At 41.3% G+C, this 23884-nt stretch overlaps 1 protein-coding gene across 13 annotated transcripts in view; it reads left to right on the top strand.

The window, feature by feature from the left end:
• Window positions 1–23884, top strand: part of AAK1 (AP2 associated kinase 1) — a 154108-nt gene that overhangs the window by 100367 nt on the left and 29857 nt on the right. For 9 of the 13 annotated variants that reach the window (XM_074332105.1, XM_074332103.1, XM_074332106.1 and 6 more), the window contains 9 exons: window positions 446–549; window positions 2513–2592; window positions 6767–6921; window positions 7866–8176; window positions 9633–9905; window positions 13867–14099; window positions 16066–16223; window positions 17651–17755; window positions 23233–23328. In XM_074332105.1, the coding sequence (XP_074188206.1) occupies window positions 446–549; window positions 2513–2592; window positions 6767–6921; window positions 7866–8176; window positions 9633–9905; window positions 13867–14099; window positions 16066–16223; window positions 17651–17755; window positions 23233–23328 (1515 nt within the window). The remainder of the gene's footprint in view (window positions 1–445; window positions 550–2512; window positions 2593–6766; window positions 6922–7865; window positions 8177–9632; window positions 9906–13866; window positions 14100–16065; window positions 16224–17650; window positions 17756–23232; window positions 23329–23884) is intronic. The other 4 variants (XM_019718461.2, XM_019718510.2, XM_074332110.1 and 1 more) reach the window with 3 other exon arrangements.

The raw sequence follows: 23884 nt of genomic DNA, 5'->3' as shown, positions 1-23884 counted from the left end.
AGCTTATGTCTCCAATAGAAGAATAATAAATAAAATTATGAAATTTGAATTTGGGTTATAATTTTCAAGAATAATCATTTGTTTAGCAAGATCACATGAACTAAGGAGGCCAGAAGCAAAAGACCATGTAACTTCTTAGGTACCAGAATTTTCATATTGAGAGCTTGAGTCCCTGTTGCCAGGCACAGAGTGTGAACTTCAAGTATCTTTGTTACAATTCAAAAACTTTGTTATTTTCTTGTGGATCTTAAAAATTTTAGCACAGGAGAGCCTCCCTTTCTGAGTAGGGGGGGGAAAGGGCTAATTGCACTGTCTGACGTTTATAGAAATAAAAGAGAAATAAAAATTTTAAAACAAAAAAATTTTGGTAATAGAGAAATGATGCTTCCTAGCTCATGTACTAACTGTTAGGGTATTATTAAAAAAGTTCACATGTTTGTTTTAGGGTATATGTTGGAACCAGACCCTGACAAAAGGCCGGATATTTACCAGGTCTCCTACTTCTCATTTAAATTACTCAAGAAAGAATGCCCGATTCCAAATGTACAGGTATGTGAAAGGTGCTTCTTTAGGGGAAGTAAACATAATTGACTTGCCATTTAGAAATTCCTAGGGTGTTAATCAGCTGTTTAAATGAATGTAGATGCCCCTTGCTTTATCTAGTAGGGGACATTCAGGCAAAACTAACTATGAAGCATTTGCTACAAAGAAAATCCAATTTTCCCATAGAATTTAATGACAAAACTGAGGCAGTTACACTGAAGAAAAAAAAATGCCCTAAGGATTGAGTTGAGCACGTTGGGTGAAGATTGAAAGATTGACCAAACTGTTGTCTTGTCCACTTTCCCAGTTCACTGAGAGCCAGGTGACTGTGGTGTTTCCCTAGAGGTGGTTAGGCAGCTGCCCTGGACTTGTCCCCCTGCCGGCTGGAACGTGCGCCCCTTGACCCTTTTCTCCTGCGTTGCAGCAGAGCTTTCTTGCTTGTGCTTCTGCTGCTGGCCACCTATGACTCACCCTCCTTTCCTCTACCCGCCCCCCACACATCAGGCCACAGGAATGTTTTCTACACTTAGTAATCCTAAACTCTACGTGTACCATTTTCAGAGTACAGTTCTTGCAAACACCCTTTTACAGTCTTGGCGTATTTTTCATGTTTTAGTATGATCCAACTCTCGAGTATTTTACTAATGGATGCCATGATAAATAAGTGCTCATCTGAACTTATCTTGCCTGTTTGTCCAATAATGAACTTCTGAAGTCGTTATTGGGGATTGAGGGTGCTGAGAAATAACATTCCACTTTCACTCCCACATTTAGATCAGATGTGGGAATCATTCAGGTGGAGCTCAGAATATTGATTTTAATACTAACAAGACTGAGTCAGAGCAGTAGCTTGACCAGTCAGGCTCCCTGGTATTAGAGCCACATGACTAAGCAGTGAGCGCCTGATTCCATAGAGACAAGCTCTTCCCTAAAGGAGGGAGGACAAGCGCCAGCCAGACGTGCTCACCTTTTCCTCCCAATCTATCAGTCAAACAAGTTACACCTCCTCCCTTGGGAGAGGAACCCTTGGAGGGTGGAAGAGAAGCTTGGAGACATTTTCTGCAGAAATCAACCCCACCTGGAAAGCATGAAGGAAAGGGGACATCCCTGTGAAGAACCGTTTTATTAGTACTAGTATTCCGTTTGTCAGGTTTCCCACAGTAAATCAGGGATATTGTACAGTAACCTATGTGACCGTGTTTTCTTTTACTGACCCACTTTCCCATTCATAAAGTTAAGTAACATGAAATATAATTGGAAGCATTCAGGTTGGTAACTACTTTTTAAAAAGTCAGCTCACAAGTCTCAAGTCATTTGGTACTTGCTCAGCAGTGGTACACAGTTTTCCCGTGGTTAGGGACAGCGGTGCTCCCTCGAGAGATGTTGTTAGATGGATGGTGCGAACCCTTGCTGGAGGAATTCTGCTTGGCTTGTGGATTGAATAGTGCCTCCCGTGCTGGGAAGAGGTGCTGGCTCAGCAACGACACACACGGTGGCTGTGGTGTTCTCCCAGCACTCTACCTGGAAGACTGAACACACCCTGATTTGACACACTAGTCAGCTCTGACTTCTCTAAGATCTAGCTGAGAGCTTAAATAGTAATATAGGTTATAGACGTTTCTTTCCATTCCTTTTAAAACATAACTTCTAAGCTGTGCAGTAGGAAGAAAAGGGAACTGAGAACAAGCCCCAGTGACCTTAGCCGGTACAGAAGGTTGAGAATGATGGCGGAAGAGTGTGCTGTACTCGGGCTGATCTGTCCTCTTCTCAGATATTTGCCTCCCTCACTGGGGCTGAGTCCTGTGGGATATGCTTTTGGTTAACTTCCCTCCCCTCTACCAGAGATCAGGGTCAGGAAACCACTCTAGAAGACCCCGACACATTTTTCCATCAGCCCAGTTATGTTGGTTATTCTTTCACAAAAAATCTGTGATGTCCTTTTTAAAAATTTTCCCTTTCAATTCTACAGAACTCTCCTATTCCTGCAAAGCTTCCTGAACCCGTGAAAGCCAGTGAGGCAGCTGCAAAGAAGACCCAGCCAAAGGCCAGGTAAGAAATGCCTTAGTGCTCATGCTTGGTAGCAGGTGGGGGAGAGGGGGCGTGCCTTGTATCTCTCAGGTCTTCTCATACCACGGTCAGAGGCTGCACAGAACTAGAAAGCAAGCTGTCTCCTCTAGGCAAAAGCTGTTCTTTGGCAGTACAAGGAGGAATATAATGAAATACAGTGATCTACATGTGAAAGAGAATCAAGAACTCCACAGCTGTTTCCTTTGCTTGGGAGTAGGCGCAGGGGCATTCAGAGATGAGGCAACAGCAGACTTTAGATATTACTAATACAGGAGTGTCCTAAACAGGTGTCCTGGCCTTTGTTTAGCCTCCTTCAGCACCCTAAGCCTCCACCTCCTTTTCCTTACTTTCTGTGGCCCTGGCCACATTAGGAATGTAAGGTCAAAGCACTGAGTCCATGAACAGCAGAAGAGCCTGTGGATCTGAGCTGATCACATTCTGTGTAACATAAGGTCTTCCAAGAAGCAGGTGCTAAGAGGATTATAGAAGCTAGGATTTTACTTGGGGAAATGCACCTGTAAATACGGAGAGAAAATAGGGAGGGAGACCAGAAGAGCTGGGAGAGCCATCAGGAGGCAACGTAAGTCTGACCCAAAGAGAGGAAGGAGAAAGTTAGGTGGAAATAACCTAGGAATTGCCATACAATTTAGGAAGGTTCGCTAAGGTGTCAGGGAGTCCTCGAGCCAAAGTCAGCTAGCAGAGTCCCGTGGCTCCCAGGACCCGACCTGCCTTATTATCCCTGTGGATGGTAAGGCTGGAAGCAGCCCACGGGAAGTGTGGCAAGCACAGCACTGGATTTCAGGAGTGCAGCCCTTGGGTCACTTGGTCTTTTACACTCTTTACAATTGAGGTTCTTCGGGACACATCCTCATGGCTGCCACGCCTTCCAAATGGCAGATTCTGAGGGTAATTCTGGAAACGTTTATACCCCTCTTTTCTCCACACTCCCATGGCAAGGAAACATTAGCAGCAAACTATCAACATATACCCTAGATGGGATTATGTGAATTTTAATAGAATAGTAAAGTAACTTCTACATTTAAAAAAAACACAAAGAAAACCTTGAATATTTATACAATGAATGCTGATTGGCTCGAAAGTAATGAGACTTTGGTTTTTAACAAATTTAGCAAACTATATCCACATTGTTACTTTGTAAACTGTTTATTTCTTATATAAGTCTGCCGTGCTCCCCTCTGGGAATGGCTTTTGGGGCTGATTTAATAGCTTAATATTTGGGGTTTATGGCCATTTGTACTATGCCTAAACATGGTATATACTGGAGGCTAAGCAAGGATCCATTCCCACAAAGCACATACATTTATAAAAATCATAGTAACAGCTAACATTTGGTCCTCTATTGTGTAAAATGGAGAAAATAATACCTACATCATAAGATAGGTGTGAATACCAAAAGCATCAATGACTGTGAAACTTTTTTATAAGCTGTGGAGTGCCCAAAGTGTTAGTTTGTATGGACCTCAATAATGCTGCCAGAATACACAGACCTTACAGCCAAGAGATTTGGATCTAAGTTGTCCTAGCTATAATTTACAATGATTCATTTGTGTTATCATATTTGCTCCCCAATCCTGACAGGTGGGTTTTTCTTTTTCATTCTATTCTTTTTTTTTTTTTTAATTGGGGAAGGGGAACAGGACTTTATTGGGGAGCAGTGTGTACTTCCAGGACTTTTTTCCAAGTCAACCTGTTGTCCTTTCAGTCTTAGTTGTGGAGGGCACAGCTCAGCTCCAGGTCCAGTTGCCGTTGCTAGTTGCAGGGGGCACAGCCCACCATCCCTTGTGGGAGTTGAACCGGCAACCTTGTGGTTGAGAGCCTGCGCTCCAACAAACTGAGCCATCAGGGAGGCAGCTCAGCTCAGCTCAAGGTTCCATGTTCAATCTTAGTTGCAGGGGGCGGAGCCCACCATCCCTTGCAGGACTCGAGGAATTGAACTGGCAACCTTGTGGTCGAGAGCCCACTGGCCCATATGGGAATCGAACCAGCAGCCTTCCAAGTTAGGAGCACGGAGCTCCAACCACCTGAGCCACTGTGCCGGCCCTTTTCACTTTATTCTTGAAGTAGCCACTATTTACTGAGGTATCATATATATCAGATACCATACTAGATCCTTTATATAAATGACTTTTTTCCCCTTAAAACAAAACTTTTATGAGGTTATTTTCATTTTACAGATGAGTAAACAGACTCAAAATTGTAAGTTGCCCAAGGTAGTTAGTTAGTTGATGTGCACTTAGTGAAAGAACCAAACTCACAGTACCCACGCTTTCTACTCTGTACGTTAAGTGATTCACCCCAGATCACACAGATAGGACAACTTAGAACCAGACATCCTGGCTTCAGGTATTTTCTCACAGCATGTTGATGCCCATGCAAACGGACATTTGACCGCTCTTGATTTTGTAAGTGTTTCATAGTCATTGATGTATTTGATGTTCACATCCACCCCATGATGTAGGGATTATTTCTGCATTTTACACGTAAGGGACCAAGGCTAAAAGAGATTACATGACATGCCCTTTATCACACAGTTAGTAGGTAGGGAGCTAGAGTTCAAATAGAGTTTTCTTTGGCTCCAAATCCCAATGTCTTTACGATGTTACCCTTAGAAGAATTCCAGTGTGGAAGTTTTCAGCATTGGGTTTTCTACAGAAGTCTGTTCACCTCTCCCACCCTTGGCTTTATCTTTCTAACACCTTTCTCAGCATCTGCCCCATTTCCCTTCCCACCTCCCTCCCCAGGTTGCAGCTTCCCCCAATGTGGTAGCTTTGACATTATCCGTCCGTCACCTAGCATTGGAGCATCCGTCTAGCAGGGTGCCAGTGAAAACAAAGTCTCAGCGGCCAGGGTGGACATACCTTGGAGGTATGTCACAGGGAGGGACATGCGGCCAGTTGCTCTGCTTCCTGTTTTGCATTTCATGGAGGCTATGTCTGACATAGTTTGGAAATTTTCCTGAAGCTGGTTTGTTTTGGCCGTAACCTCAGCTGTACTCCCTAAAGTGCATTTTCAAAGGATGACCACGGTGATCTGTGTTAGGTAGTGGCCAGCTGCCTGGACTGCTCTAGATGAATGGGAATCACCACCCAGGCTTCAGCAGCATCACAAGGAGCAAGCAGAGCACTCCGCATTCCTCCCTGTGCTAACTTGGATTAGATTTGGCTGTGAGTCACAGAAAGCCCACAACGACAATGGCTTATATAAGATAGATGGTTATTTTTTCTCTCTCAAGTAAACAAAGTCTGGAAGTAAGTAGTCCAGTGCTGGAAGGGCAGTTCTGTTCCCCCCAAACCCCAGGCCCCCACCAGTCTACCATCCCTACAGTGTGGCCATGACCTCATGAACCAATATGGTAGCATCCTGCTCCAAGCAGCAGGATCAAGGAATGGCCAAAGAAGAAGAGAGACAAAGGGCATGCACCAGGTGTTTCTTAAGGTTTGCAGAAACTGCCACATAAGAATCTGTTTATATCCCATGTAAGGCTAGAACTTAGACACATGGCCGCATCTGATAGCAGGAGAGACTGGGCAGTGGGATTTTTACTCTGGTTGACCCTATGCCCAGCTAAATAAATATTACATTACCATGGAAAAAAGCAAATGTGAATATTTGTCACACTCCCCGAATCCATTATCTTGAATTATTATTCCTTATGGTTGTCTTATTGGATTAGCTCATTTACATACTTTTTATTGTAGAGAGACCATTTTGACAGCTAGTTCTAATCATGTTTGAGTTCCCTCTACATCTGAAAACCATCCTTTTTGTATCATCACCCGAGTGTATTCTGGGAAATCCTAGAAAGTACTAGGTAAAAGTGTCCCAAGGTCAAATAAGTTTGAGAAACACTGTATTTTGTACAGTGTCCTCTTTGAGGTTTTCTGTACATATTCACACAGGAAAAGTTCTGCTGGAAAGAAATCTGCTCAATATTTTTATCAGTATGTTACAAGTTATTTACCCGTGAAGTCTGTATTCGTAACGTCTAATAACACATAACACCCTCTGGGAAATGTTGATTAAGCAGACGTGGAAGGTTTGGATGAGTGTGGACAGGAAAGCTAATCTTGTACTCTTTCTGCCCCTCCCCCATTTTCCCACACTTTAACACAATCTTTGTTTTTTTCTTGTCTAGACTGACAGATCCCATTCCCACCACAGAGACTTCTATTGCGCCCCGCCAGAGGCCTAAAGCCGGGCAGACTCAGCCGAACCCAGGAATCCTTCCCATCCAGCCAGCCCTGACACCTCGAAAGAGGGCCACGGTTCAGCCCCCACCTCAGGCTGGAGGTCAGTTCGGGTAGTTTGAAATTTGGTCTACCTCCTTGTTATCCTGGACGATAGAGAAGTCTTAGAAAGCCTGGTTTTGCTTCAGGGGTAGGATGCAGAGAGGCACATAAAGTATAACAGTTTTCCTTGAGGAACAAAAGGTGAACTGCCATTGAAATCGTACAGCAAGAGGACAGCAAAAGGGGAGGCCTGTCATTGAAATCGGTGGGGGATCTCCAAGACCACTGAAGCCTGCTGTCTCTGTTTTTTTTCTAGTCTTGGCCCTGATTTTGTGGCTTGGTCCACTTATCCCATACCTACCTATTTATTTCATATACTTCTCTTTGCCTTTAAAGAAGCAAGACTCACCTCTTTTTGACGTAGAAGAATTGTTTCTGTGATGCTGTCTCTTGAATTACCTGTCACCGCTCCATGTTTTGGTATTCTGTTTCTAATGAGGTGACTGAGTGTAATTCCATAAAGCGGATTGATCCAAAGTATCAAGTAACTGAACTCAATTCACTGCTTTTGGTGAATTTGGTGGCCGTCTACTTATAGCCAGGCATCCAGACTGAGGTTTTGTAACCTGCATGCAAAACATCAAAGGATGCTTTTATTCTGCGGCATGCCAGCAAGTGCAAAGATTGTGTTTATATACAATAGCATCAAAGGCCAACTGAATTTGTAGATACTCAGGATGCTGACTAAAGGAGTAATTGACTAAATGGGATGGTGAATAAGGGAAGACTTTCTGAAGGAGGCAAGTATTGAATCTGGTTTTGAAAAATATCAAGCACACAGATTAGCAAGAAGGAAAGACCTTCCAGGTACAAAGACAGTGAGGAGCACATGGATCGTAAGATGATCCGTCCACTTATCACCTGGTTTCTTGCTTTGGCAAGAAAGAAAGCCAGTTTTGTCCAGAAGAGTTCTGCACCCTTATATAGAGTTCATTCTCCTTGCAGGATCCAGCAATCAGCCTGGCCTTTTAGCTACTGTTCCCCAACCAAAAACCCAGCCCCCAGCCAGCCAACCTCTACCACAATCTCAGCCCAAGCAGCCACAGGCTCCGCCCACCCCACAGCAGACACCTTCCACTCCAGCCCAGGGCCTGCCCACTCAGGCCCAGGCCACACCCCAGCACCAGCAGCAGCTCTTCCTCAAGCAGCAGCCGCAGCCGCAGCCACAGCAGCCGCCGCAGCCACAAGCACAGCCACAGCCACAGCCGCCAGCAGGCACGTTGTACCAGCCACCACAGCAGGCCCAGGCTCCACAGGTAAGGTGGTCAGAGTCTGACCCACGCTTTGCATATCAGAGCTGTCACTGTGGAAAGGCCCACGAGGTACAGGAGCCTGCCTGGGGAAGACAGCCATTAACCATCACATCAGTGCTGCTCCCACATGCAGGTACCATGAAGCATTGCGTGATGGAGCAGTCTGGATCACTTCCCTTTCACCTTTCTTCTCAGGCCATGAGAATTCTTTACCTCACTAAGGGACCTCAGGGAGGGAGCTTATTTTTAAGGACTCCTTGTTTTTCTTTTTCTAACATAATTACAATACCATTATCATATACTGGAGGAAAAAAACAATTTCTCATCATCAAATGTCTATTAGTGTTTAACTCTTTCTCGTGTCTCATAATTGAAGTTTGCTTCTTTAAATCAGTATCCAAACAAGGTCCACACGTTGTATTTAGTTGTTCTATACTTTTTTCCTCTCATTATCTTGATACTTTTTTCATGTTTTTTACTATGAACATACTCATTTTATAATGATGAATATATCTTTTATCTTTTAAGTTCCCTTCTAACCATAGGTACCCTCTTCCTCTCTTTTCCCCCCTTTATCATTTTTTTTTTTTTTTTTTGAAGTAACTGGGTCACTTGTCCATAGAATTTTCCATATTCTGGATCTGGCTGACGGCATCCCTGTGGTTCTCTTTAATATGTTTCTCCATCCCCTGTGTAAACTGGTAATTTCCTGAGGCTTGCTCAGTATTCAGTTCAGTTTGATTGTTCTTTGTTTTTCTGGTTATCTCACACCAGAGGCATGTATAGCGTCTGTTGTCCTCTCTTTTAATAATATTAAGATCCATGAATGTTCCCCATCAGCTTAGCAGCCATTGCTGATCATTTCCTAAGTCCATTAATTCATTAGCGATGGAAAAATGGTGATATTCTAGCATTCCCTCTTCATTTAGGGGCTAGGATTTTTTTATGAGGAACTTTTTTCATCAAGTATTTGATTATCACGAGGTATTGTTTATACAGAAACGGCAAGAAAAATGTGTGATTCTTTCTCCGTGTTGACCAGTTTTCAGAATGAATTTGTTCCTAGTTATCATCCAAAGGTAGACAGTGAGGGTTTTGTTTTATTTTAGTATTATTATGAGCTCATAGATCTTAGCATATTTGATGTGTTTCCATACATTGTAGTTTTAAAAATTTTGTTTATTTTGATGCTCAAATTGCCCCAACTTTGGCCAGGGGAAGTCTCTTCAGATTGACTCCTGGGTCCTTTGGCTATGACTCCAGTAGTCTTTATGGTTTCCTTGCTATTTGGTGTAACGGGGGGTTCCAGGCTCAGGCTGCCCTTGACCTGGAATCAGCCATTTCTCTAAGGAACTCTGTTTCCTTCTCATGGAAGTGATATTTGGAGACCACAGTCTTGGTGCTAGGGATACTCATTTGCTAATGGGTTAGTTATTTCTTGTCACTTTGTTCTGCTCAGTTTCAGGCAGTACACCCAGCAACTCAGCAACCAGCAGTTGCCCAGTTCCCTGTGGTGTCCCAAGGAGGCTCCCAACAGCAGCTGATACAGAACTTCTACCAGCAGCCGCCACAGCAGCAGCCTCAGCAGCCGCCACTGGCCACAGCCCTGCACCAGCAGCAGCTGCTGACTCAGCAGGCTGCCTTGCAGCAGAAGCCGGCCGTGGCGGCAGTGCAGCAGCCCCAGGCACAGCCGGCCGCAGCCGCGCAGCCGCCCCCTGCCCAGGAGTCAGCGGTAAGGACCAACCAGGGCTCAGAGCGCAAAAGCAGGAGACAAGCACGCAGCGAGGCCGTGGGAAAGAGGCGGTAGCAGATGGAGTGGTGGCCTCTGGACTGGGGCCACGCGGCTTCCCATCCTGCAGTTAAAATATTTGCCCTTTTGTTGATGTACCCTACGTAGCATGAGGTATTCTGTAGGTGGGAGAGGTTTTAGAAAACATGGTTCTAGGCTACCGATGAAGATGAACATTCTTATTTATCACTTTGAAAGTAGGCTGGTGGAAAGAGCTGTTTATTGTCGCTTGTGTTGAAAAGTGAAGGACCTTAGTAGGATGAGAGTTAATTCCTTTCCCTTCTTCAAGGGGCAGTTTGACCACTGTGGCCCTTTCAGTCTCTGGAGGTTCATGTGAGCCCCCACGTTTACCCCGAGTACTGACAGTGTTGTATTTATTCTGTCTTGGACCACAATTACTCGTATATCTGCCACACAGCACCCTTGAAGGGTCTGCTTGCTGGGGACCATTTGCCGTGGCCTAATCCCTCTGGTCACCAGAGTATCTGAGTACTTTTGAATCATCTTGTCAGTTTAGAAGTTGGGCATGTCCACTTTTAACTGTTGGCTGAGTATAGCATCAGACCCCCAACATCCTCTCCTGATTGACCCCTCTTGTTTCAGCATCCTCGTGCACATCGTGTTTTGGCTTTAATAAGTGCCCCTAATTCTGTACTCATTGATTTCTGAGTGGTAGTGATTGATCAGTTTCTGGTGATAGAAAAAGACATTTTACATACCCAGCCAATGGAGTATTACAGCTACTCTCTTTTTCCCAGGGAAGTCCAACTACTAGACGAATGAAGGAAAAGTAAGAAACCATCTTTCTGAGGACTGATTTCTAATAGAGTTTTGTCGCCCATCTTAAACCAGAAAACCTACATCCCTTCAAAAGGAAGCAGTGCCGTAAATAGATTGCCTTCTTTAAGTCTCAGCTAAGTGTGTGTACAGTGTCTTCACACCTTCGTTTCCGAAACAACTCAACCTTCCTGCAGGCGTGTGATAGACAGCTACTCTATTTTTAGCAAGAGATTAAGTTCCTCTTGTTAAGGGAAAATGGATTTTTAAAAAAATTATTGGTGCTAGTTGAGATACTAATTATCTAGTCCAGTCCCCTCCTTTAATGGAATTGGAAACTAAGGCCCAGGCTAGAAAGTCACTACCCAGGACACACAGACTGATAGGAGCAGAGCTGGGACAAGAACAGAGAGTCCTGGTCTGTGTTCAAGGTTTGTAACAAATGCTCATCCTGGGGGATGAAATGATCAGCTGCCGCTTCCTGCACTTCATACTTACAAAGCTCCCTCTGCTTTCCCACTCTTGGGAATGAATTAGGAACCTTCTCCATGTTCCTTGGGTGAAAAAAATTACTTTGAGCACTTTGCTCAAGGGTAGTTGGTTGAGAGGACAGTGAGGGAACAGGAGCAGACCGTGCTTGTGCCAGGAGCCCAAGAGCTTCCCACCTTTGACTAGCCTTTTGCTTGGTGACCCTTGGCAGGACTTACCTAGAGAAGCAAGGGGATGAATGTAAAGTATACACTGCCATCTTAAAGCAATAATCTGTAAAGGAAAGTGGCCGCATGCCACAGATGTCACCTTATTAGTAGTAGCCAAAAGAATGGAAGCAACCTAAACCATTCAAGAACCCAACTGCAGCCGTTAAAAATCATGGTTATAAAGTTTGTACAACAGAATGAAAACACTTATGAGATAATGTTAGAAGAGATGTGAAATTATGGGAAAAGTAGGTAATTGAAAAGACACTTAAATATAAGATACCAAAAAGGTAAGACCAGTTGTGTTAGAGTGGTGAATGGAAGTCTGGGTAGTTTTCCCCCCTCTTGTCTATAGCCTTACATTCCTTGATGTGATTATACTCCTTTTACAATTATGTATTTTGTTTTGGGAACAAATCTTCACCAAGACGAACATCTGCGTCTGCCTTGCTTCTCCTTCCCCTGTGGTCTGTCTCCCTCCTCCCCCTTCCTAACTCCATCTTTGGATGAGGAGGCAGAAAAGAGAGTCCTAACCTGCCGTCAAGAAACATGAATTCGGTCCCCAATTGACCCTGTGACCTTGTGTGGGCACTTAGCTTCGGGGGGCCTTGGTCTGTCTCCTGTAAAGAGAGGGAGTGGAATCCAAGTTCCCTAAGGTCCCTTTCAACTCTCACGTTCTTAGATTCTAAATAGAAAGAAACTCTCTGCCTGACATGTTGTGAGGAGTAGCGAACACGTTGGAGCCGCTTGTTTTAGTCGATTGCTGTGACAGGGTAAGGTGTCCTCATGATGGAAGCATCTGTTCCTCAGGGTGCCGCTCACAGGTACCTCTTCTAGGTAAGAGGATGGGAAATGTTCTCCAGGTAGTCTGGACTCTTGAAATTAAGTGACTCAAGAGTTAAGTACCCTTTTCAAAGGAATGAATGTCTTCAACTCCAAGAAGTAAGCAAATTTAGTTCTGTCCTTTAAGCTTCTCTGGTCCCTGTAGGTCTTTGCTTTAGGCTGGCCTTGGAACCCTGACCCCTGAAGGAAGGTGTGGAGCTGGAGCTCCGGTCTTCTTCGTGGAGCACTCTGCCTCTCCCTCAGAGATGCCGTCAGCCGCCTTATGCTCTGAGCGTGGTTTGATCGATACTGGAACCTTATAGTGTATCATTCAGCCCATTGGTGAAATGACTGTACTCACACATGCACATAGCCTGTCTCAACAAACCTCAAAGTCTGAGTAAATAGAAGGACAGAAAATCGCAGGCTGTCAGCATCCTGGCCTAAGTAGCTGGACACTCCGGTTTCCCTAATTTCTCTGAGCGCCTTGGTGACACAAAATGTGGGAACTGAGCTGCAGCATGGAGGGGCAGCTCTACTCTGAGATCAGAGACTGGAGGGGAGGAGTACATACCCGAGGCATTTCATATTCTAAGTCTTTTTATCTCTGGATTGATAGAATTAATGAAAAGTGTTAGATGGCCTTTTGAACATTATTTTTTGTTCATTTTCTTAACATAGCACTTTGTAGATCGTGAGTTATGCTGAAAGGCTAACCATATGGTCACAAGGATATTCCAAACTGTTTGTTTTTCTGTGGTGACATTTTGTCCCGCCTTCTGAAAATGGTCCACAGTGTTCTCAGTTATCATCAAGGGCTCTTTTTTTATTTTACTTTCTTTTTTAAAAATCTTTCAATTACAGTTGACATTCAGTAATCATCAAGGGCTTTTACATTTTTCTTCCTTCTTACTATATTCTCTCTTTCTTTAATGCCATTTCTAAACTGACAATCGGAACAAAATGCCACTGTCCCAATGCTATACATTTTCTCAGTGGTTGCCACAGAAAGAGTCTTGTAGATCCATCCTATCAATGACATAGAGAGTGTTAACAACAGAACAAAAAAAGCACTACCATTTATAATCACAGTGGAATTCTACCTAACTTATTCCTAACTAATAGTCTGAACTATATTAGTCAGTTTTCTCTTAGCAGAACTCATTTAGCTCAAATGTGTTTTAGCTGGAGGTATGCTTTCGTTGGCTTCTGACTGTGGTTGTAGAATGCTTACTGTCTGCCATTTGGAGGCATGCTGAATAAGTTTCTATGTGAGGCAGAAAGTGGTCCTTAAGGATATGTTCTAGATCTTTAGAGCTAGGAATAGCTTCTGTAGTCGTATGCTCTGGACTGAATAACATATGGTTGCCCTGTATCTTGTTGCTGATGAAAATTGAAATTTATGTATAAGTACCAGAGAAGCACCATGTTGGTATCAGTCCCAAAGTTATAGTTCAGATGGTCAAAGCCTAGTTTTTTTTTCTTTCTGGGTGTGACTGATAAACTCAGCCATTTGAGTTCTATGTTGTCTCTCATGTGGCATTTTTGGTTATGCTTATCTGTTTTTCCTTTTTTTTTTTTGGAATATTTTTCATCTATCTTCCTAGCAGATTCAGGCCCCAGTAAGACAACAGCCAAAGGTTCAGACAACCCCACCTCCTGCCACCCAGGGGCAGAAACTCGGATCTCTCACTCCTCCATCATCCCCCAAGACCCAACGTGCCGGGCACAGGCGGATTCTCAGTGACGTGACCCACAGTGCAGTCTTTGGGGTCCCTGCCAGCAAATCAACCCAGCTGCTCCAGGCAGCTGCAGCTGAGGCCAGTCTCAATAAGTCCAAGTATGTGATGCTTCCCTTTTATCCTTCTTACTTCGTGGGCACAGTCTGCCGTGGGCGGTTACTGTGTGAGTCTTTGCATATGTGTGTAGATGTGTATGTAGCAGTGTGTGTCTGTGTTTAATAAGAAACCGAATTTGCCTGTAGTGCATAAACCATACTGATCTTCAGAAATAATTTCCTACTTGGCCTCACTGTTTCTATTCTCTCGTCCATTCCATGCTCTACAGAGTATTTTCTTTTTTTTTTTTTCTTCTTCTTTTTTTTTTTTTTTTCTCAGAGTATTTTCTAAACTCTTAATCGAACCAAGCCTCCATGCTGAAAATCTTTCATTAGCTTCCCATTGTCTGTGGGATGATATCTGAACTCACTGGCTAACAGACCAAGGCCTGTTGTATCGCATTGGTGGACGTGCCATTCTCCATCTTCACAAGCACTTTGTTCATCTCCCTTAACTGCACTATTCTTCCGTATCCACCAAGAAAGTGCTTATTTATTCATTGAGACCCATGTCAGAGGTTACCTTTTCTTTGACCCTTTCTCTCGTATCATATGCACTTTTCCCTGAACGTTTCTTTGAGCGTGTATCACATTGCATTATCATTATTTAGGTGTATGTCTGTGTGAGTATGTCTAGCTGACCCAGCCTGAGAGTTCCTCCAAGACAAGGATCATTCTTAATCAACCCTTTTAAATCTGGTGACAGCTCTGTGCCTGATATAAAGAAGGTTGCAATGAGTGCTCAGCTTTCTTGGAACCATGCACTCTAAAATTAAAAATCTTCAAGTCATTAACTAAGTGCAAAGGGCATCAAGAGAAACTTTAGAGTCTAATATATGGTGATAGAAAGAGAACTGATTCTGGGTAGTGAACACAATGTGAGGTATGGATAATGTATTACAGAATTGTACACCTGAAATCTATATAACTTTACTAACAATTCTCACCCCAATAAACTTTAAAAAAAGAAGAAAGAGGGCCGGCCTGGTGGCTCAGGCGGTTGGAGCTCCGTGCTCCTAACTCCAAAGGCTACTGGTTCGATTCCCACATGGGCCAGTGGGCTCTCATCCACAAGGTTGCCAAGTTCGATTTTCCGCAAGGGATGGTGGGCAGCGCCCCCTGCAGCTAATGATTGAACACGGCACCTTGAGCTGAGCTGCCACTGAGCTCCCTGATGGCTCAGTTGGTTGGAGCGCAGGCTCTCAACCACAAGGTTGCCGGTTCGACTCCCGCAAGGGATGGTGAGCTGCGTCCCCTACAACTAGCAACAGCAACTGGACCTGGAGCTGAGCTGTGCCCTCCACAACTAAGACCGAAAGGACAACAACTTGAAACTGAATGGCACCCTCCACAACTAAGATTGAAAGGACAACAACTTGGAAAAAATCCTGGAAAAATACACACAGTTCCCCAATAAAGTCCTGTTCCCCTTTCCCAATAAAGTCTTTAAAAAAGAAGAGAGAGAGAAACTTTAGAATAAAATTAGGTAATGATACCTAGAAGCACACGATCGTGGTAACCGTCTTTATTTCTATAACTGGTGGTGACCGTTGATGGTGGCTCTTAGTTCTACACATGTTAGATCCCGACAGATGCAAGGCAGTCTGCATGGGCATCAGTCCCAGCCCCCCCAGGGTTAGCGATGGGTGTCATGGTGGACACCTCAGGATCCACAGGCCTAAGAACAAGTTGCCTTGGGATCCTGAATTGAAAGGAGATGAGACCAAAAATCTAAGTAAGGGATTAGAGAAGTAGTGAATCATGAAGAAAAGGAAGACATTTATTGCAAACAGTGGAAAGGGTATCTGTGGAAACTGTCTGATTGCTTTGTGGAAAGCCCTGTAGAAAATCACTGTGGAAAGTAATGGTGTGATTGAGAAAAGAATTTGATCTTAAAACAAAGAGAAAATAGGTTGACCCTTTTCAACTTTTATGTCTTTTTATTTCATGGGGATGGGAACCAACCTAGGTCTGCAACTACCACTCCATCAGGCTCTCCTCGCACCTCCCAGCAAAACGTTTATAATCCTTCTGAAGGTTCTACATGGAATCCCTTCGATGATGACAATTTCTCCAAACTCACAGCTGAAGAACTGCTAAACAAGGATTTTGCCAAGCTGGGGGAAGGTAAGTAATTGCTGTCTTTTTGTAATTCTTGAACATTAACTCTAGAGGGGTATGCGTATGAAAATGTGGGCTTGGGTCTATCTTCCCCTCAAAGACTTGACTTTGAAGTATGAATGCCAAATCAATTTGTATTTTTACCAGAGCACTGAAGTCTTTTCATTCTCAGGAAGTCAAATCTGTTGTGGATGGTGGCAAGGAGAATGGGAAACTGTTAGGGCAGGTTGGGTGGCATAGATGGGGATGATAATATCAAGCATGGTCACTTCTTGGAGGGCTCTGCTGATTCCCTCATCCTAGGTGGGTTCACTGTCCCAGAAAGTTGTAACTGCTCACCATGAGAGTGTGCCCTCACGTGGACGCTGTGATCCGAATTCTATATTGACTGACCATGGAGAGGAGATCAAATCAAAAGATGTCATTTCTACCCGCAAACCCACAGTCTGATTTGGAAGGCAGAACACACACACACACACACACACACACACACATGAAAACAACAGCACACACCCTGGGAAATTGTTACTGTAAGATACTCAAAAAGAGTATCTGTGTAGACAAGAGCGCAGAACCGCGTGAATTGTATGAACTTTGACCACACATTTTAGCTTTTACTATTACTTTATAGATATTTTTTAAAAATTCGTATTGTTTTCTTGCCTTTTTAAATGTAAGGTAAAGCATAGGATTTAATTCGACTCATTGTCAAATTATTTCTTTGTTATGTGTGCCAATTATTGTTCTAGAATATAAAAGAAGTACCTTTAGGACTATTGAAAACTGGAGTGTTTTTGCACTCAATTAAGTGACCCTCCCAAGTTTTTTAAATTCTTGTGTCTGTTTTGAATCATTTCTTGCCTCTCTTCTTGTTCAGCACTTGGCGTTCCCCATGTGCCTGTCCCTCATAGCCTCTCACTACTGCCGTCTTCACCACTCCCTCTTCTCACTTGCTATCCTGCACTGCTTCCAACATGGAAAACAAATCATCAAACTCATTAGAATTATATAAAAATAAATAGATTGGGTGAGGGCTGGAGGCATTCTGCTCTGAGTAATGTGCTGCAGCTTTGGGCTTTGGCTCTAGCTATCTCTTTTGCTGTTATTTATTTTAAATTGTGGTAAAATACACATAACATAAAAGTCACCGTCTTAACCATTTCAAGCGTACAGTTCAGTAGTGTCAATTCCATTCACATTGTTGTGTAGCCAATCTCCAGAACTCTTCCTCTTGCAGAACTGATGTGCTGTCTCTTGACTCTGAGCTGTTCTCTCAGTTATTGCAGTGACTAGACAAGGACCTATGAATAGCTGAGGTGTGGCCATCATGCAGTAAAAAAAAGGAGTCAAGTCTAGAAGGCATTTCAGAGAATGCCCTGGGGATGCGTCATGGGATTCTGCTGGAATGAACTGAGTGCTATTTGTCCCTCCAGGCAAACATCCTGAGAAGCTTGGAGGCTCAGCAGAGAGTTTGATCCCAGGCTTTCAAACAACCCAAGGTGATGCTTTTGCCGCTTCCTCATTTTCTGCTGGAACTGGTAAGTATGGCAAACACCTGAAACACAACTCACTGTTGTTACCCTCACACTGTTTTCCACTCCACAGATAACTCGAGCATGGCAGTGATACCCAAATCCTGGTGGTAACTTATATTTTCCTTTATCCAAAAGATTTCCAATAAAAAAAGAGGGATAAAGAAAGATCTAGAATCACTTTTAATTGAAATGGCAGGATGATCTGGCAGTAATATACAGGATTTGTTCTGTCTAGTCCACGAACATGTTTTAAGTAAATATTTCTAAATTTGAGGAACATTACTCTGTTAGTCTCTTGTAATTGCTTAGGTTCTTTGGAATGACTTGAAAAATTCTAAGAATTAGATATTCTATCCTCTATCTGAGACTCTGCTGAGCTGTGTTTTTGTGTGTGTGTACATGCTTACGGAGAGAGGACAGAGCTTTTTAAATGAGACTTTTTTTAAGTTATAGAAGCAATAATAAAAAATGAATTTTCCTCTTTATTAATAAAAATTATACATATTTATTATGTAAAAGTTAGTCATTTATAGAAAAGCATAGAGAAGAAAGTTAAAATCCCTATGAACTCACCACTGAGAAATTAGCACTGGGATACCATTTTGATGTCTATTAATGGCATTTAACCTTTTCAGAGTCACAGATATCTTTGTGAATTTCATGAAACTTACAGATCTTCCAACTCACAAAAATACAGGTGATCATAATTTTGTGCACAGGTTTAGACCTCAACTTAAGACTCTAATGTACATCTTTATAGTCATATTTTAAAACCTACTTTTTCACTTAATAAATCTGGCATGTCTCCCCCAACGTCATTACAGAAGTTCCTAAAATATAACTTTTAAGATACTTGCATTAAATTACTTTGTATGGATATATCCTAATGTATTTAACCAAGTACCCCTTTTTGAAACATTAATTTGATGTCCGTGTTTTAGTGTTATAAATTCCTCAGCAATGGATGTGAGATTTTGAATATATTCTTTGTAGGATATGGAATTTGATATACTTCTAAAATTGATCTTTTTAATTATATTAATTAATTTCTGCTTTTAACCTTATATGTTCTTACTTTCTTTGGGTGTTAGTAATTTTTCTAATGTCATAAATTTACTTCTGATTCAAACTTTAGCTGTCATTCCATAATGTTTGATATGTAATGCTCTCTTACTCTCATTGTTTTATGGATGTTTTTAAATTGCAGTTTTGATTTCTTCTTTACCCCCACAGTTACTTTGGATATATTTTAACTGCTTGTGATAATATGGCCTGTGCTGTGTTTGCTTTGGGGTATTATGGAGGGACTTTCCGTCATCCAGTTTCTTATTCATTATATAAACATTCTATGGTAATTAGTGGTTTTCCATGTCAATATATACTAATCTACAACATGATTCTTTATAGAGGAATAGTAACATTATGCTTAACATCTCTTTTGATGAATATTTAGGTTGTTACTAATTTTTCACCATGTAAATATTCTCGAAGCTAAATTTTTGTTTATATCCTTTACAGTTTCTTTAAGATAACTTTTAGGAGATTATTTGCTAAATCAAAAGATATTCAAGGATATTGTGTATTTAAGGCTTTCGGTACCTATTTCCATACTACCCCCCAAAAATGCTATACAATTTTTATTTCTATCAACAGTGAATGACAGTAATTTTCTTTACATTTACGAACCCAGATCAGAGGTTGTAGACAGAAGACATTGTTATTGGCCATTTTTGTTTTTTTGGGGATTTGTATTGTTTGTGTCCTTTGACTTTTTTTCTTTTTTCTGTGTTCATTTTGTTCTTATTACTTTGTAAGAGCTCTTCATATGTCATGTATTACAAACATTTTCCCCAATTTGTCATTTGTCCTTCGTGAGTACTATCTTATCTGACCCTCTCAACAAAGAGCCCTTCGAGGTTGGTTCGTCATCCCTGTATCACTTACACTTGAACTAATGGAACACAGACTAGTCTCTTTTCTAGGATCACGTAGCTAGTCAAGTGGCAGGGCTGGGACACCAACTGTCTGGCTCCAGAACTTCTTCTCTCAGGTTGTCTGCCAAAAAATGAGGCGAATTTAGTAATATTTTCTTAGAAAAGTCATATGTAGTTTAATAGTTTTTAAAATAAAATAGAACAATACATTTAAATCTTTTATAATATTTTAATATTTTCTTTGTATATATCAATTTTAATTGTGTGTATTTGTGTTTCTCTTTTTCTTGGTAACTCTAGCTAGAAATTTGCTGTTTTATTATCTTTCAAAGACAACTCTTAGATTTTTTAAATGTACTGTTTTTCTGTCTTCTAAGTCTTTACTTTTTCCTTTTATCTTTTTGATTGCACTTCCCTGTTTTTCTTAGATTTGCTTTGTCAATAGCAAGAGGAGCATATAGTAAAATTTTTAAGAGTTCTTTTTTAAAAAATGAAGTATGTAGAATTTTTCTCCCAATGGAACAGTGATTTTCAACCAGTGTGAGAATGAGGAAGGAGGCTAAGTACAATTTCCAGGAAGACTTTTTCATAGACATTCCAATATTCTCTGTTCTCCTTTTCCTTCCAATTGCCTATCTAACCCCAACCTTTGAGGATTACACTGTTTATTGAGAGTGCTTTCTAATACATGCGTGCTTCCCTTGTAAGAAAAAAAACTGATGTTTTAACCATATCCTGTAAGTCGTCACATGATATTCTCATTGTTATTATTTGGGAGTAGGCGTTGGAGTTATTTGAGAGGTATGCTTTTTAATATTATATTGAATTTTTTATGTGTTATTTTTCATTTTCAGCTTTGTTGTCTGGTCCATATAATTTTTAAAATTTCTCGATATTTTGGTCTGGTTTCAAGTGCTTAACATTTGAAATGGCACACAGTTGCCTAAATGTACCAAATGTATAAAGCATTGAGATAGAACATCACTGTGATGACCTAGTATGGTACTGGGTAGGGAACGGGGGTCATAGAATAAGCTCTAGAAGAGTCTTGTTTACTGCTGAACCCCAATGTTTAGTGTTTGCTTAGGCACAGATTTGGTGAATGAATGAAAAAGGTTGCTTTTTGCCAACAGCCAGGAGCTTGGATTCACCGGTGTTAATGACAGAAGTCCCTAATCGTTTTCCATCCCTTCCCAGCTTGAATGCCTAATTCTTACTTACCACCCATGATTATGCTTTGTTGTATATGTGTATGAACTGTTTTTTAAAGAGTTTTTGTTTTTACTTTTGCCTTTTTTCCCCTTAATGCTTATTTTGAAGGCTGTAAATGGCAGGAATTTTTTTAAGGGACTTTATATAGCAGCTGTGAAAACATGTATTTGAGTAAAGTTATGACAGTAATAATAGCAGACATATATTAAGTACATGCTATAGGCGAAACCCACCAGATAACTGCTTTTTGCACATTAACATTATCTCAGGTGATCCTCACAACAGCCCACAAAGGTTAAGTGACCTGCCCCAAGCCACAGCTGGAGAATGACAGAATAGAGATTTGTATCTGGCAGCCACCTCAGAAGCTATAGTCATAATCGCATCTCAAGAATCTTGTAAATCAGTGACACTAAGCTTTTGCAACCATTATAAAACATCTTCACATTTTTGTCATTTTATCCAGCCTTTTGAATTGAACATTTGGTATTTATCTTTATTTAAGTGCAAATTTTTTTTGTGACACCTTCATGCTTTACAAATGAAAGAAAATTATATCTAAATCCCATAAATTAATGTGTCCTCATTTGTACAGGATCACACCATTTTCTGTAAGTTTCCTCCTAATCAAGGTGAGACTGTTCACTAATTTTAAACCTTCTGACCGACCAAAGGAAGAAATAATCAGGAAATCTGAAAAATTGTTGATGAATTATATCCACACCCTGGAGACAGACGTTTGAAACTTGACCTTGTGCGTCTTTATTTTAAATAGTTTTCTGTTGCTAAGTTATTATACACATTTATTTGTGAAATTTTGGGAAAAATGACAAAAAAAAACAAAGAAGCAAGATAAAGGAACTCATGACCCCACCTCAAGAAGAATGCATTGCTGACATTTTATATTTATGTCCATAATTTTATTTCTGTATATATACTGTTTTCAAAAATGAATTTTACTATATATTCAGTTTCATACTTTGTTCTTTTTCTTTTAATATATTTCAGTGTGTCCTATTTAAAAATATTTCAGAGACTTAAGAGCAGTGATTTTACCTTTATCTTCCTCCATCTGCTTTTGAAGAAATTTAGCTAAAAACCCACTTTAATAAATATTCTCTAAATGACAAAATTAGGAGCTTAAGATCAGACTGGTGGATTCCTAGGGACAAGGACAGGAGTAAGGAATGGGTGTGACTCTAAAGGAGTATAACTAGGAACTCGTTCTTTTGTTTGATGGACCGGTTCTGTGTGGTGGTGGTGGTGGTGCTTATGCTGGTCTGTACGTAGGATCCAATTGCAAGGAACTGTATGTACACACACATACACACACACACAAGTGAGTACATGTGAAAACTGAATAAAGTCTAGTTAACAGTATTATGCCAGTGTCTATGCTACTGTACTACAGCTGTAGACGATCTCACCATGGAGGGAAGCTGTCTGGATGGTTCACAGGATTCTATGTATAGCAAATTCCTTTACTTCCATACTTATTTGAAAATAAATTTTTTTAAATCCACTTCATAGAAAGCAGAATGTGATTTTAATTAATGAACAAACTGAATATTAAAATGCAACATAAAGAATGGTAAAGTAGAAACCAGGAGACCTGGGTTCTTATCCTAGGTGTGCTGGTGGACCGCTGGCTTATCTCTTAACTTCTGGGCTTTATTTTCAGGAAAATAAGAACATTGTGCTGGAACATCCTAAGATCCCTTCTGGCTCTGATATCCCATAGGGTGTATGGATTTGTGTAAATCTGTCAGTTTTCCAGATATAGAATGAATGCCAGCAGGATATTAGATGTAGTCCAGAGGTTAGGGCTTGTCTAACCAAGCAGGAGGAAAGAAGTCTATTTCTGTCTCTTCCTGTCTGTCTTTGTAGCATTATATTGGACATTTGGTGATAAAATGATCTCAAGAGGGTAATGGGTACATAGGAAATATATGCATAACTCATATGTGCTAGATTACAAAAAAGACAATGTTTGTTTACATGCCAAAATGTGTGATATGGACAGTAATTGCTAGAGGAATTCTGAGGATCACCTTCTAAGCAAGAAGTGGAATTTCAGTTGTAGGAATATCGTAGTTTTATCGTTAATTACATCTTAGAGTATGTTGCAAGAGCCAGGTTATATGTCCCATGTGTACTTTGCTGTTACACTGGATTATATCCACTCATCCCACTTTATTCTGCCTCTGGTATAGACCTATTCTATAATGTGAGCTGTTGGGTTGATAGATGGTGAATTCATCTAGATTTATTTGATATTTTCTGCTTTTCTCTTTTTCTTTCCTTGACTCTTCCTTCCCCTCCAACCATCTCCAGCTGAAAACAGGAAGGGTGGGCAGACGGTGGATTCTAGCCTCCCACTTCTAAGCGTATCTGATCCTTTCATTCCTCTTCAGGTACCTGATGCACCAGGTAGGTAAATAGAACTGATCTGAGGTTAAGCAGTTTGATTCTTAACGTTCCTTAGGGCCTCTTGAGAGTTATTTTCGACACTCCATAAAAAGGATCTGAATTCCATTGTTAGTCCAATGTGATTATAGCAATATGGGGGGACACGTATCAGCATGTGATAGAAGGGACAAAATGCTAATAGTGGTTATGGTATGATGATTGGATAATGGGTGACTTCCTATCCACCTCCTATTTTCCTATAATATGCTTTTATTTAATAATATAGAAATACATAATAAAAGTTCATTGGAAATAGGAGTCAGGAGACCTGGGTTTCCTGCCTGGGCTCTTCCACTACCTGAAAACCTTCTGGGTTTGACTCTTCATCAGTGAAGTAAGTTGGACTGCATGAACTTGAATATCCCTTTAGGTCTCCCATATCCTGGTTTTTAAGTAAGCAGTCTAAAAACGTAAGAAATGATAAGTGGGTTCTGACTGAAACAGCTTTTGAAACGAAATTGGAAGCTTTCCGTTTGGAGTTCATGAATGCCAAAGATTTCTCTTCCTGCCCCCTTCC

Source organism: Rhinolophus sinicus, linkage group LG05, assembly GCF_036562045.2.
Source record: "Rhinolophus sinicus isolate RSC01 linkage group LG05, ASM3656204v1, whole genome shotgun sequence".
NCBI lineage: Eukaryota > Metazoa > Chordata > Mammalia > Chiroptera > Rhinolophidae > Rhinolophus > Rhinolophus sinicus.
This window is presented reverse-complemented; position numbering and strand designations above follow the sequence as displayed.